This window comes from Mesoplodon densirostris, chromosome 18 (assembly GCF_025265405.1).
Source record: "Mesoplodon densirostris isolate mMesDen1 chromosome 18, mMesDen1 primary haplotype, whole genome shotgun sequence".
In the NCBI taxonomy this organism is placed as follows: domain Eukaryota; kingdom Metazoa; phylum Chordata; class Mammalia; order Artiodactyla; family Ziphiidae; genus Mesoplodon; species Mesoplodon densirostris.
In genome coordinates, this window is record NC_082678.1 from 5,452,314 (window position 1) to 5,466,450 (window position 14,137).

The 14,137-nt window shown below is 46.4% G+C and overlaps 1 protein-coding gene across 2 annotated transcripts; it reads left to right on the top strand.

Annotated features, from left to right (window-relative positions):
• Positions 1-565: 565 nt before the first annotated feature.
• Positions 566-12,747, top strand: MSL1 (MSL complex subunit 1). Of its 2 annotated transcripts, XM_060081700.1 has the most exons (9): positions 566-1,666; positions 4,199-4,422; positions 5,497-5,879; positions 7,782-7,829; positions 8,283-8,347; positions 8,994-9,061; positions 9,463-9,587; positions 9,729-9,801; positions 10,208-12,747. In XM_060081700.1, the coding sequence occupies exons 1-9, from the start codon at positions 899-901 to the stop codon at positions 10,296-10,298; spliced, it is 1,845 nt and encodes a 614-aa protein (XP_059937683.1). In that variant the 5' UTR covers positions 566-898; the 3' UTR covers positions 10,299-12,747. The 2 variants fall into 2 exon arrangements, with proteins under 2 accessions (XP_059937683.1, XP_059937684.1); XM_060081701.1 differs by lacking the exon at positions 7,782-7,829.
• Positions 12,748-14,137: the final 1,390 nt, after the last annotated feature.

The following is a 14,137-nucleotide window of genomic DNA, read 5'->3' on the forward strand; positions in this document are numbered from 1 at the left end:
CAGCTTTTTCTTCACTCCTCCTGACCCTCCCCCGGCTCGCCCCTCCCCCGGCAGCCCACCTTCACCCCGCCGCTCCGCGGGCTCCTCGGTCCTCGCCCCTCATCCCCGGCCTCCCCTCGCCGGCCCCCCGCGCCCGGGGCCCCCGTGGCCCCTCGCCCGCCCTCCTCGAGGCGGCAGCGGCCCCTTTCACAATAGCGCGGCCCGCCTCCCTCCTCTCAGCTCCCGGTTCGCTCCCGCCCGCTTCCCTCCCGGCGCATGCGCCCACCGGTCGGCGGCGGCTGCGGCGGTGGCGGCTCCGAGCGGCTCCGTTTTTTTTTAAAGGGAAACGCTGAGGCGCCGGGGGTGACTGTGGGGGAGGGGGACCCCGAGCCCGGAGACCCGCGGGGGAGGCGACAGACCCCCTCCCAGAGTAGGAGGGCTTTGGGCGGACCCATCCCTCCCACCCCCTCCTGAGGAGGAGGGGGGGGAAAATGGAGGCTCGGGGCGGCTGAGGCGAGCTCCGGGGCGGGGGGCCGGGGCGGGGAAGGGGGTGTGTGGGGTGGGGAGACGAGGCGGGCCCGGCCGGGCCAGGGGGGGCCGAAGCGAGCTCCGGGGATGAGCTCGGGGGCGGCTGGGTGCGAGCTCCTGCCTCTGAGGCGAAGGCGGCGGCGGCGGCAGCAGAGGCGGCGGCGAGGCCCCCATGGGCCGGCGGCGGGCCTCAGCCGCGGCCTCCACTTCTCCGCACGCCGGCGGGATGGCGCCCGGGCCCCGGAGGAGCCGCGCTAGCCAAGGCCTGCTGCCGCGCTGCTGAGACGAGCCCGCCAAACTCCCCTCCCCCTCCTCCGTCCTCGACCCCCCGCACCTCACCCCTTCCCCACCCCCTCCTCCGTTTCGGTCCCCGGCGCTGCTCCGGACCACTATGACCATGAGATCCGCAGTGTTCAAGGCGGCCGCGGCCCCTGCCGGCGGCAACCCTGAGCAGCGACTGGACTACGAGCGAGCTGCGGCGCTGGGCGGGCCCGAGGACGAGCCCGGGGCGGCCGAAGCCCACTTCCTCCCCCGGCACCGTAAGCTCAAGGAGCCGGGGCCTCCGCTGGCCTCCTCCCAGGGCGGGAGCCCTGCGCCCTCCCCGGCCGGCTGCGGCGGCAAGGGCCGGGGCTTGTTACTCCCGGCCGGGGCGGCCCCCGGGCAGCAGGAAGAGAGCTGGGGCGGCTCGGTGCCCTTGCCCTGTCCGCCCCCGGCCACCAAACAAGCTGGCATTGGGGGGGAGCCAGCGGCAGCCGGAGCCGGCTGCAGTCCCCGACCCAAGTATCAGGCGGTGCTGCCCATTCAGACGGGCTCTCTCGTGGCGGCGGCCAAAGAGCCTACGCCCTGGGCTGGGGACAAGGGTGGGGCGGCTCCCCCAGGTGCCACCGCCTCGGACCCGGCGGGACCCCCACCACTACCTCTGCCCGGGCCGCCACCCCTCGCGCCCACCGCCGCCGCCGGGACCCTGGCGGCCAGCGAGGGCCGATGGAAGAGTACGAGGAAGAGCCCTCTCGGGGGTGGCGGCGGCTCGGGAGCCTCCAGTCAGGCCGCCTGCCTCAAACAGATCCTTCTGCTGCAATTGGACCTCATCGAACAGCAGCAGCAGCAGCTGCAGGCCAAGGAGAAGGAGATCGAGGAGCTGAAGTCAGAGAGAGACACGGTACGGGAGGGGTTAATCGGCGTTCGGGACGAAGAGCGAGTTGTGCGCATGCTCGGGGGAAGGGGGCTGTAGGAGGTTAAGGTATCCCTGGGTTAGGGGTAAGGAGGTTGGCCACCAGCGAAAGGAGTCTAATTAGCTGCCGGGTCCTTGGGAGCCAGGCCCACAGACGCGTTGGGTTGGAGGGAGGGGTTAAAGGGCAACCTCCCAGGGGGAGGGGGAGGGGAGGTTTCAGGTGCCAAAGGGTTAATTTAAAATGACAGCCTCAGACGTGTGGGAAAGACGTTTAGAGTGGGAAAAAACCTCATTTGTGAGGGGCTGAAAAATGAAAAGGTGGGATACATATGTGGTGGCTTTATGGAAGGGGTTAACTTAAAGAGCTTTGCGTTAGAAATGTATTCTGGAGGAGAGGGCCATAGCAGCTGTTGCTCTAAGCAGCGCTGGAGCATCTTTAGACAGAGTAGTAGGCCTTTTCATTGGCAGAGGGGTCGAGGTGATTCACAGTGGAACCCTATTACAGCTTTTTAAAATGATATTAGGAGAATCATCACCTTTGATTTCAGACAGTTTTTCATAGGAATCTGCGTTATAAAACATGACCTGCTAACCAGCTCCCTTGTATGAGCATGGTGTTTAGCGGCTGGAAGGTTTTTAAGGCACCAGGGGAAATGAAGCTCATTACATGTATTAAGTAGACCAAAATTGTTTCCCCTATATTAGCATCTTAAGGTAGTAGGGAAGTCATTTATTATTTCTTTGTACTTCTGAGGAGCACGACTGTATAGGGTTGTTTTTACTGCAGCCGTAGTTAAGGGCACCTTAGGTGTTAAAACATATTCCTCCAGATATCAGGAAAGCTGTGGTGGTGGGATATTACCGTGCAAGCATACCTTACAGCTGCCTAAAAATAAACATGGTTTCTACAATTGTTGTGTTCAGGCTGCAGCAGTCTCTCTCTCTCTCTCTCTCTCTCTCTCTCCCCCTCTCTCTCCCTCTCTCTCTCTCTCCCTCCCTCCCTCTCCCTCTCTCCCTCTCCCTCTCCCTCTCTGGCGTTGTGTGCGCCAAGGGCTGAGCAGGAGAGCACAGGGCTGTTCATTTTGTTTGCTTTCCAAATGAATCTCTCCAGGCAGCGACTGTTTTATTGGAGAACGCATTCTGCAAGGTGGAATGGGAGCTGGGGCCGGTCTCATTAAAATATCTCATGGTGTTGATTTGTGGAAGTTACTCAACATGGAGGTGGCACTGCTCAGCTACTGTACTGCAGTCTAGGGGTGTGATGGTACTGTAATTACAACACATCCTGTCCTTATTTGGGGGGGGGGGAGGCGGGAAGAGAACGACCAGTGAAGGAGAAGAAATCAAGGAAATGTCACCCACAAACCGTGTTTAAGTAATGTTAAGGCTGTGGATCAAAACAGAAGGAGATGAAATGACAGTGTGGCTGACAGGGGGGCTCTTGCTGATTGTGGAGGTTTCTGTTCAGTACCTGAGGTAATGGCCCCTTTGCAGACTTTCCTAGGCAGGAAAAGCGGGGTGAGTTAAGGATAGAGTGTCAGTCTGAACTTGGCATTCATTGCCTCTGTTGTGTATTGCAGTCTTAGCGATGCTTAAGCTTGTTTCTCTTATTCCAGTTGTTGTTTGGCCTCTCATGAAATCTATGCAGCTAAGTGGATGTAATGAATTCAACATTAATATCACTGTCTAACCCAAATAAAATTCTTATTATAGGGTGTAAGTAGCACATTTGGCATCTTTTCTCAGCACATTTTAATGTGAACTTTTCAATGATAATAGACTTCCATTTTCTGTTTATGTGGTCCTCCCTTTAACTAGAATTAAAAGACTTTTTCAATATTCAGACAAATAGGTATCATTTTTTTGTTATCTCAGATGCAAAGCAATATGTATATTTGATGATTGATGGGATTTATGGGTACTGGTTCTTTTATAATTCTTCCAAATTGAGTGTTCATTATTTAGGTGGCACCTCCCCACCCCCACCCCACCCGCCTTCAAATAACACTGCAATCCCTAGTGGCACTGTGACTGTGTGAGCTTTTAATTCCTTCTCAATGTACTGTCTGGACTTTGTCCTTGTGTATAGTGTTTTGGAGTGGAAGTAGACAGGATAGTGTTTGGAGAACCTTAGGGCCTCCTAAAAGAACATTAAGGTTAATTCTGGAAACTCCCAAACTGACTTGGAGCCACATGGTTAGCAGTAGCAGAGGCCATGCCATTTAAAAGGCATGTTGTGGCCCCTCCCAGTGAAGAGGATTTTCTTTCAGAAGAATGAAGTACAAATTCCCCCATGCCCCTCCCCAACTAGTTTAGCCCCTAAAATTAAGCAGTGTACCTTGTCTTCTCTATTGTGTTTAAGAAAATCTATTCAGATTAATGTCTGCCTGTTAAAAATAAGTTGAATTGCTATGGTTCATGGAAAGAGGCAGAAGACCATACTGATTCACAAATGGGGCTAAGCACCCGTGTTTAATTTTTTTGTTTTTTAAGTCTGCATTTTGCCATTCTCTCCTTTAGCTCCTTGCTCGGATTGAACGTATGGAAAGGCGGATGCAGCTGGTAAAGAAGGATAACGAGAAGGAAAGGCACAAGCTGTTTCAGGGCTATGAAACTGAAGAGAGAGAGGAAACGGAGATATCCGAGAAAATTAAACTGGAGTGCCAGCCGGAGCTTTCCGAGACATCCCAGACTCTGCCTTCCAAGCCCTTCTCCTGTGGGCGGAGTGGAAAGGGACACAAAAGGTGTGCTGATAACTTTGTTACACTGTCTGGACGTGAGGTCACTTGTTTCCAGTGACTGAGAGTAAAGGATTAGGACCTATGAATTTGTTTTAATAGAACTATGTCTTGAATCATGAGGTCTTCTGTGCCGAGAAACTGTCTTGAAACATTCCTGCGCAGACTATGTACGTCTGTTAGGAACATTTTGGTCACAATAGTAACTACAGAATGCAGAGTACATCATAAAGAGAATGGGCAACAAATGTGACAGCTGAGTTTCTTAAAGAAAACTATAGCCCTTCACTTCAAGTTAGGAAGTGTTAAATTCCTTCATTGCATCAGGCACTGGTAGACATTAAAATGTAAGCTCTAAGTGTCCTTGGACTCAAAGAGATTAGTCTAGCTATAAGGATGGCATAAGTTTTGAAAACTCAGAATTCAACTGCAATAAAATATGCAGATAGACAACAGTGATACAAACTATTCAGAGATTAAAGATTATTGTGCGTTAAAATAGTGAAACTTTAAGGAGGAGACGGATCTTGAAAAAGAAGTATAGAATTTAGATTGGTAAAAAGAAGAGGAGATGGCATTCTAGAAGTGTGTGTGTGTGTGTGTGTGTGTGTGTGTGTGTGTGTGTGTGTGTAGACTGGTGGGAGAAAGAGAGCCAGAAGATAGCAAGAAAAAAGAAATAGCAATTGTAATTAACATGGTGTAGGTTTTGGGGGGTAGGAATAAGAGACTGGTCTCTGGTTGACAGGAATGAAACAGGCCACAAAGTAGAGGCCTCTAATGTTAGCTAAAGGATCTTGAATAAAATAGGAACCTTTTTAGATTTAGTAGGCAGGAGGATACTAGTAGAGGTTCTTGAGCATGGAAACTCACTTGTTCAACAAACATTTACTAAGGGCCTATTATATATACTGTTAAGCATGAGGCTGTTCCTGCTCATGACAGCCAAATGAACCCAGATATTTAGATACTTGAATACTGGTTATTTTGAAGCAAGCTAGTTCTCTTGCCCCAAAATGTAATCAAATTAGATTTTATTCAAGAGTCAATAAATTCTATACTGTTTTCTTCCCTATCTAATAGGAAATCCCCATTTGGAAGTACAGAAAGAAAGATTCCTGTTAAAAAGCTGGCTCCTGAATTTTCAAAAGTCAAAACAAAAACTCCTAAGCACTCTCCTGTTAAAGAGGAACCCTGTGGTTCCTTCTCTGAAACTGTTTGTAAACGTGAATTGAGGAGCCAGGAAACTCCAGAAAAGCCCCGGTCTTCAGTGGACACCCCGCCAAGACTCTCGACTCCCCAGAAGGGACCCAGCGCCCATCCCAAGGAGAAAGCCTTCTCAAGTGAGATAGAAGATTTGCCGTACCTTTCCACCACAGAAATGTATTTGTGTCGTTGGCACCAGCCTCCCCCATCACCGTTACCATTACGGGAATCCTCTCCAAAGAAGGAGGAGACTGTAGCAAGTAAGGCATAGAGAACACTTGCTCTTATACCCTAGTGGTGGCGGTCAAGCTAACAAGTGTGAAAATGCCTTTGGCATTTTTAAAAAAGTGCAATCAATAAAGCAGAGTTCTGTCAAGAATGAGTAAGTTAACAGCCAGAGACAGACACTGTGCAGGCATTGCAAATAGATGGAATTACAGCAAAATGTGCTCAATGTATTTGCCTGCTTACAACACTGGGAGATGTGTTTGCCAGTAAGTTGCTCATCACAAGAGCACCAGACTTGGGGGTGTAATCTCCGGCAACTTGCATGCCCTCTGAAAGAAGGGTTTTCTGTGCTGTGAAATGCATAGAACTTATACTTTGCCATGCACGACTGTTCCTGCAATTGATATTGTGTGAAACCTGGGAGGGTGGTCTTTGGGTGTTCTCAGGGGCCAATGGTAATTTTTGGGTTGGGGAGCCAGCTTGGGGTGGGGAATTTCACCTGGGCCTCCGCTCTTTAACTATATAAACATTTATCTGTATCTCTATGTCCCGGTCTGGGGGGCAGGAGGAATCTGCCAAAGACCAACAGTCTTACTTTACCTTACGATACTTCACAAAGGTTCTAAATGTGAAGAGTTTACTTGGATTGCAGTAGCCCATTGGTTGTTCATATATTTAAATAAAATGGTCTACAAACTATTTTTCAAACAATAAGGACTATCTTGGGATATCTGAGCTGCTTGGGATGGGTGTGGGGTATGGGACCTTGGTCTTCATTCCCTTTTTTTTCTTCATGGCTTCCACACAGAGATGCTCCCCTATCTCCTACATCAACCAGTAACTGGAATGTGCCTTCAATCGTGTAATGTTAGTCTGTGACAGTCACAGCGGGTGCTCCGGGGTGATGGTGGGGAAGCCTTGGATAGAGTCACAGCCCTGAGTTTCTGATGCTGTGTCTTGCCCTAGTAGGGATGGGGATGGGAATCCATTCCAGTAAGACAAGAGCATTCTCCAGGCTTTGTTTGGCTGTTCTGGTGACAAAATTAAGTGGGGAAGATAGATTACTCTTCTTAATTATCTAAAATTCATTAGGCCTTACACTTGAGTACATGAGATAGACCAGGACCCTGATCTAGGTTCAGGTTTTTTGTTGGTTCAGTCAGTTGAACAGGTTCATCCTTAATGGTTAACCTTCTTGCTGCCATGGCAATGCTGTGTAACAAGAGAAACCGTGAAGCAATTTCCCATCCGGGATTGGGAAATGGCTTAGTCCGGAGCTATTCTGTGTGACTGGCTATTTGTGAAAACCCTTTCTGCCCTAGTACAGAAAATTCCAAACACCTCTAATATTGTGGGCCTAGCAGTACAGAAAGAGTCTGATTGGGGGGAATCCCAGTCCTTTGAGGACCCTGAGTTGTGAATAAACGTGTGAATCCTTATTCTTGATGCCCCTATCTCAAGAGGAAGTCTCAATGGCTTGTTCTAAGGAAGCCAAAGTCTTTGTGCATGTTGTTCAGGCTGGACCAGCAAGGTAGTTTGTTTGGAGGGAGGAGGGAGCTGTTTAAGAAGACTACATATGTAAGTTTTGAGAACACTGATCTTTTATTTGAAAAATAGGGTCAACTTTTACTCACCTGCCATGTTCTGAGTTTAAGGTTTGATATCCTTGGCCATCAACTGTTGCAGGGAAACCACCCTAAATAATGAAGAAAAGAAGTCGTCTCAGTGTAAAAAAAAAAGTGGTGGGCTTATTTTCTTTTCTTTTGTCTGTTGTTCCCTCTTCCCCTCCCCCAGAGAGAAATTCTCAAAAGAACAACTCAAAAAACCAAAATGGCTTCCTAGTGAGAACTTCAGTGATGATCCTTTCCTCCATTTTGGGTATGGGCTTTTTTTCTTTTTACACTGAGGTGATTCTTCTTTCCTGCATTATTTAGGGTGTCTGATGCCATCAAGTGTTGCAGGAGAAACTTCAGTCTTGGCTGGTGAGTAGAATAGGAATTGTGCTGGCTGGGCCTGGGGTGGGGGCTGGTGGGATGGTGGATGGTTGGGAGCTGCATTCCCCATCAGTTGGATGGGGGAGAGTGAGATTCCTTGGTGTATGATTACACTATAGACTTCAAAATGACTACAAATTTCAGTTGTTTTTCAGGAACTGCAATAGCATCCATTATGTGAATTGTCAGGTATTGGTTTAGGGTTTTTTGTGATCCTGTGTTTGGCAGACTGCAATGGCATTTTAGGTTCTTTTTAATACCATAGCAAGGACACTGAATATGGCTTCAGGTGAGGCCATAGAATGGATTCCTATCACGTGGTAACTTTGTCTTATCTGGGAGAGATCTCTTGTCCTAGTGAATAGTAGGTTGTGTGACCTTGGATTTAAGGGTGGTTCCACCCCTCCTCCCTTTCTTTTTCTTTTTCTTTTTTCTTTCCAGTTCCTTCTTGGAGGGACCACTCAGTAGAGCCTCTAAGGGACCCAAATCCTTCAGACCTTTTGGAGGTAGGTACCTAAGACCTGTCAGTAGAAGGGAGTGAGAGACAAATAGAAATGGGGCTGTTACTTGAGTATGTCATTGTAACTGTATGGATGGGTTAAATAGAACTTTGAAGCAGGAGGTAACTTGAGAGATTATCTAGTCCAACTCCTTTGTTGTATATATGAGAAAACTGAGGTCCAGAGTGGCTAAGTGATTTATTAAAAAAATAAATAACTAGGGAATGTTCAAAACAAAGCTAGATTTCATGCTAAGTAGAAAAGTTAGCGTGTACCACTCAGCAACAGAACTATATATTCCAACCTCATTTGACTCTTAAAAGTTGGATACTTACTTTAAACTCAGACTCTTATAAAGTATAGAGGTAGGGAAGGTTTGTGGCAGTCTCAAGGGTTGTTTCAGTTTGATGTGACTTTCACCTTGGAAAATGATAGAAAGGATTTTGGAATATGGAGATTCTACAGGGTAGGGGTGGGGAAAGGAGTATGTGTTTCGTTGATTTTGTTACCAGGAGGTTCCTATGCTATCCATAGAGCTCACAGACTCAGGTGGGACCTGAAGGTGAAAGATTTTACATTCCTGGAAGCTGGAAATGAGTATACATGTGTCACATGGTGATAAGTAGCTTATCAGCTGCTATTCTTTACACAGAACCTGGATGACAGTGTGTTTTCGAAGCGGCATGCAAAACTGGAGCTGGATGAGAAGAGAAGGAAAAGGTGAGGCTAGAGATGTCCATTCTGGAGACAACTGAGCCCTATAGCACCCTGACCTCTCTTATCTATGCTGCGGGGAGCCCTGGAGCTCTTAATACTTTTCAATTACTGGCTTCCCAATGGGTTGAGTATCAAGAGTTTGAAGTGGTTGTTGTTATACACGTTTGGCCTCTTTTTCTTCTGGGGAACACCAACACATGATCTAGACTGCCAGACCTATACAGCTCTTCCCTAACCAAGCAGGCGGTTCTCTTTAACCCCCTACCCCTCCCCACCCCCATCCCCCATCTAGAAGACCCAGCAGAGATCTCCCTAGCATCTGGATTGTGTGAGTTGCCTTTATAGAGCTGGTTTTCAGTAATGTTGGGTTTGTTTGTTTTGTTTGTCTGGTTTGTTTTTCCCAGATGGGATATTCAGAGGATCAGGGAACAAAGAATTTTACAGCGACTGCAGCTCAGAATGTATAAAAAGAAAGGAATTCAGGAATCTGAGCCCGAGGTTACCTCATTTTTCCCTGAGCCAGATGATGGTAAGTTTTGTTTATCTAAAAGAGTACAGGGCTCCAGGATACAACTCGCTCTGAATGAATGCAGTATTTTGGAACAGGTATAGTTGCTAGACATTTTCCATCTGTGTCCCTAACAAGGTCCCATTTGGCTTTCTTCCGTAGTTGAAAGTTTGATGATTACCCCCTTCTTGCCTGTTGTAGCATTTGGACGACCGTTACCAAAACTAACTCCACAGTAAGTGTAAAGTTTTTTTTCCCCTCCTCTCTCAGGTAGTAGTCTGTGCTTCACCTCCCTTCCAGACCTCATGAAAGCCTAGCTACAAGGTGGAATCGCTGGCTTAGGGATAGCCATGGCTCTTTGACAGAAGTGAGGCTGCCTGGGCCACTAGTTTTTGCAGTGATAAGATTCCCAAGCCAGGAATGAGGAGGATTGCTTTTTGAATTAGAAATAGATTATTCAGTCACTTTAATAGCCCACCGTTGCTCTGGCTTTGAGGCAGGAAAGACACTCTAAACTTGGGACTTGGGAGTCAGGGCTCTAGGAGTGGTGCAGGGCATAGTGTCTTCTTCTGAGTTAGCCTCATGTCCATACTGAGTTTCTTCTAGTCTTGCAGGTTGATTTCCGTATCCTTTTTTGCCAGGAATTTTGAGCTGCCCTGGTTGGATGAGCGTAGCCGATGCAGGTTGGAGATCCAAAAGAAGCAAACACCTCATCGGACATGTAGGAAATAGCTGTGCTGGCAAGAACCTTCTGTCTTCAGATAGTTGTAGCATGCCATTCCCAGAGAGTGGCAGAGACCTGTATATGTGACCGATGTCCTCATGTATGTTATCATTCGCTGGTAATGCCCTTCCATACTCCCCTGATCTTGGTTTTGTTTTCATCACTCTGATTTCACAAATACTCTTTCACTGGGCTAATTGTGAATTATGGAGGGTGATTGGGATTTCTTTTCCCTTTTTGGGGAAATGAACTCTCAAGCTAAATCTATAGGATGGCAGATTTGGAAGCTTCAGGGGTCTGCTTCTCTACATTTGCCTGTGTTAAAAGAGTGAAAGGGCTCTCTTCATTAGACTTTTGGAAGATGAAGCAACCCCTGCCTTTAGAGCCGTGCCTGCATGGCACTCTTCTTGCCCTGGCATACCCTTCCTTATAGTGTGAGTATAGTGGTTTTTACCCGGAAACAAAACAAAACAAACAACCTCACCATGAGCTTAAGGACCAGATGAGGAATAACAAGTGACGTGATGAAGCAAGTCATCTTCACAGGGTAGAAAAGAGGTTGGAGAGTTGGTAGATAAATATCTGAAAAGACAGTTCTCTTAAAACTATCCTGTGATATAGCCACGTGGGAAGGGATGTTTGGCTGTGATTATTTTCTTAGTTAATGGATAACTGAATTTCTTCCCCCACCCCTCAAAGAATGAAATCTTCTGAAAAGAGAATGAGGATGGTAAGTTTGGGGCCAGTTATGGCTCTAAACAAAAGCCGTTGGTGTTTGGGGTGGCATGCCAGATCCTGTATAGATGTCTTCGTGTCACATCACTGCTCCAGTATTCCTTAGTTGGGTTTTATCCTTTTAGCTGAGCTCTTGGTGGTGGGATGGAGATTTAGGGAGGGTGGGGGTGTATGTGGAAATACGTGCTTCTTTTGGCTGGCAAATGTCTACATCTTGAAACAAACAGATGTACCTAATGAGCTTCTCCGTTCATTTTGTAAAAATAGATTTGTATGTGTACCATCTTAGTTCCCCTCTCCCACCCACCTCCCACCCCACCCCCATTTTGTTAAAAGAATTTCAGGACAGCACTCCAGGCCACTTTGGTCTCAGTGTAAGATCCCTGTAACTATCTGGAAGGAAAATAGAGCCAAGACCTCTGGTCTTAAATATATAGGAATTGCCTTGCTTTAGTCTTCAGGACTATTGTATGAAAACAAGTAGGGGTCTAATCTCCTAGAAGGTAGGGGCTTTTATCCTTGAAGAGAATATGTCCCCAGATTATTAGCACTTTTAGAGGAGAAGCCAAGGTATGTAGGGTGTGTGGCCGGCCCATCAGTGGAGCATGAGAGAATGGGATACCATTGTGGGAAGGGAAGAAAAAAGTTCCTCAGGGGCCTCCCACTGCTAAAGCTTTTTGTGAGATGTTGATCTGTGCTCCCTGAGTTTGACTTTTAAAGGAATTACTCCGGCAGCACATGTAGTATTCTTGGATGATCTTGCTGCTCTTATTTCTCCTTTGTGTGTGTATGTGTGGCTATGGGTTTTCATATGTAACTCCATCTGCTTAGGAGAGTGGGCTCTCCACAAGGGAACCTGCTGTGAACTTCATTGCAGCAAGAATGTAGAGAGAAATAGGACTTATTCCACTAGGGGCTCTCATCTCACACCTTAAGGAGAGGAAGGAGATTTCTAGAAAAACTGGGCCAGATTTTCTTTGTTCTCCATCATTTTAATATGGCAAGCTGTTTGGCTTTCCTACTCTGACCTATGTTATGTTCCTTTATAATGTGCCCAAGAAGAAAAAGACCAGTCAGTGTCTCTTTTATTCCTTGATTCCTCTCAGTTTCTTCTTGATTTTCAGCATTTGTCAGACTCCTAATTTGGCTATGCATTAGCAAATTTAGCCTTTATGTTTGTGCCTGCCCAGCAGACTCCCCAGATTTTGAACTTGAGTTAGACTAAGAGGAATCCATGGGTGCTATCTGGCCAGACTTAAGTGGATTCTATTTCCTTGGTTTTCCCTCTACCTAGGACCTCTTATTTTATTGTCCCCTCTTCTAGTTCAATTCTCCTTTGATTTGGATATGTTGAAGTTTTGTTGAGAAGGAGGTTGGAGAGTAGATTAGCAAAGTTCCAAGAGCAAAATCACAGTGTGTTGAAGTGTGGGGGGGAAATTAGTCTTATTTTTTCCCTACATGGGATACAACACTGTGAAATTCAATCTTCAACTGAAGGACCTGCAGTTCTCCTAAAACACAGTTCTTTCTTTCCTTAACAAAGTTTAAGCTAGTGTTAATAAATTAAAAAGAGAAATTGCTTGTCTGTCCACTTCAGCTTTGTTTTATGCCCATTTCATATTGTTGTCTGTGTTGTAATTCATACTTTTGATACCATTTCTGATGTGTAAAATTGGTTGTCTTGTAAATATCTTATAAAGAGTTCAATTGTAAATAAACTATTGTGGCTGTTAATTTTGAACTTCTGCTTCAATTTATTAGATTTATTGGGAAGCATTAAACAATTCTGCTTGTATATTTTAAAAGACTAGAAAAAGAAATCCGTTTTCACAAAATAGAAAAACGCCATTTTCCCTTTTATATGAGATATTAACTTCCATTTGTGTATGAACACAATGTATGTTTCATCCCTCTTTGTCCTGTGTTCTTCCTTACACATAATTGGCAACTTTAAAAACAAGAGATGATAGGATACTTGGTGCCTGGTGTCTAAATTAGTAAAACCTCAGTTGGAAAGACCTTAGAGGTCATCTAGTCTGACTCCAATACATGATTTCCCTTTGACAACATTCCAGACAAATGAGGTCCAGCTTCTCCTTTAACACTTTGTTTTCTCCTATACATTTTTTTCCTAAATGTTAGAAAATTCTTCCTCGTTGACAAAATCAACTTCTTGTAACTCGAGCCCACTGGTTCTTGCTTTGCCTTCCACAGTGATGAAAAAATATCAATTCCTCCTTTCCTCATAGTCCCTCAAATAGTTAAAGTTTGCTGTGGCAATCCCAATCTTCATGGTTAACATTCAGAGATTTTACAATTGTTCCTCAAAAGAAAGGATCTTGAATGTTTCAGTTCTCTGGATGAGTGAACAGTTTGCTCACGTCCATTTAAAAATTGAATCCAGGGGCTTCCCTGGTGGTGCAGGGGTTAAGAATCCGCCTGCCAACGCAGGGGACTCGGGTTTGAGCCCTGGTCTGGTAAAATCCCACATGCCGCGGAGCCGCTAAGCCCGTGCGCCACAACTACTGAGCCTGCGCCCAGGAGCTGGCGAGCCACGACTACTGAGCCCGCGCACCTAGAGCCCGTGCTCCACAACGAGAGAAGCCACCGCAATGAGAAGCCCGCAAACCGCAATGAATGAAGCCCACTCGCCGCATCTAGAGAAAGCCCACGCGCAGCAACAAAGACCCAACGCAGCCAAAGATAAATAAATATATTTTTTTAAAAATTGAATCCAGACCAAACAACTGAATGGCAAAGTGGCAGACTATCACTTTCCTTATTTAGACACTAAACTTGGCAGCTTTACTATATCAATTTACTTTGAGATAGATAGGATTCTCTGGGTCCTTTTTTTTTTCTCTTTCTGTTAACACTTATTAGATCACACATCCTCCATTTTGAACTCAGGCAGTTGGTTTCCGGAGCTGTATTTACAAGTTGTCACATTTGACCACTTGTTTAACCAGTTGAGATCTGTTTAGATCCTGATTATATCTCTGAAGGCATTCAGAATACCTTCTAGTTTCATATTGTCTATAAATTTGATAAACATTAGTATCCTTAACCATAGCATTTGTAAAAGCATTACACAGGACAGAATCCTGTGCTA

Excerpts from the sequence above, each read along its gene's own strand:
- MSL1 (XM_060081700.1), top strand. The coding sequence starts at position 899 with ATGACCATGAGATCCGCAGTGTTCAAGGCGGCCGCGGCCCCTGCCGGC. Across the intron at positions 5,880-7,781 it reads GAAGGAGGAGACTGTAGCAA|GGTGTCTGATGCCATCAAGT; the intron begins GTAAGGCATAGA and ends TGCATTATTTAG. Across the intron at positions 9,802-10,207 it reads TTACCAAAACTAACTCCACA|GAATTTTGAGCTGCCCTGGT; the intron begins GTAAGTGTAAAG and ends CTTTTTTGCCAG.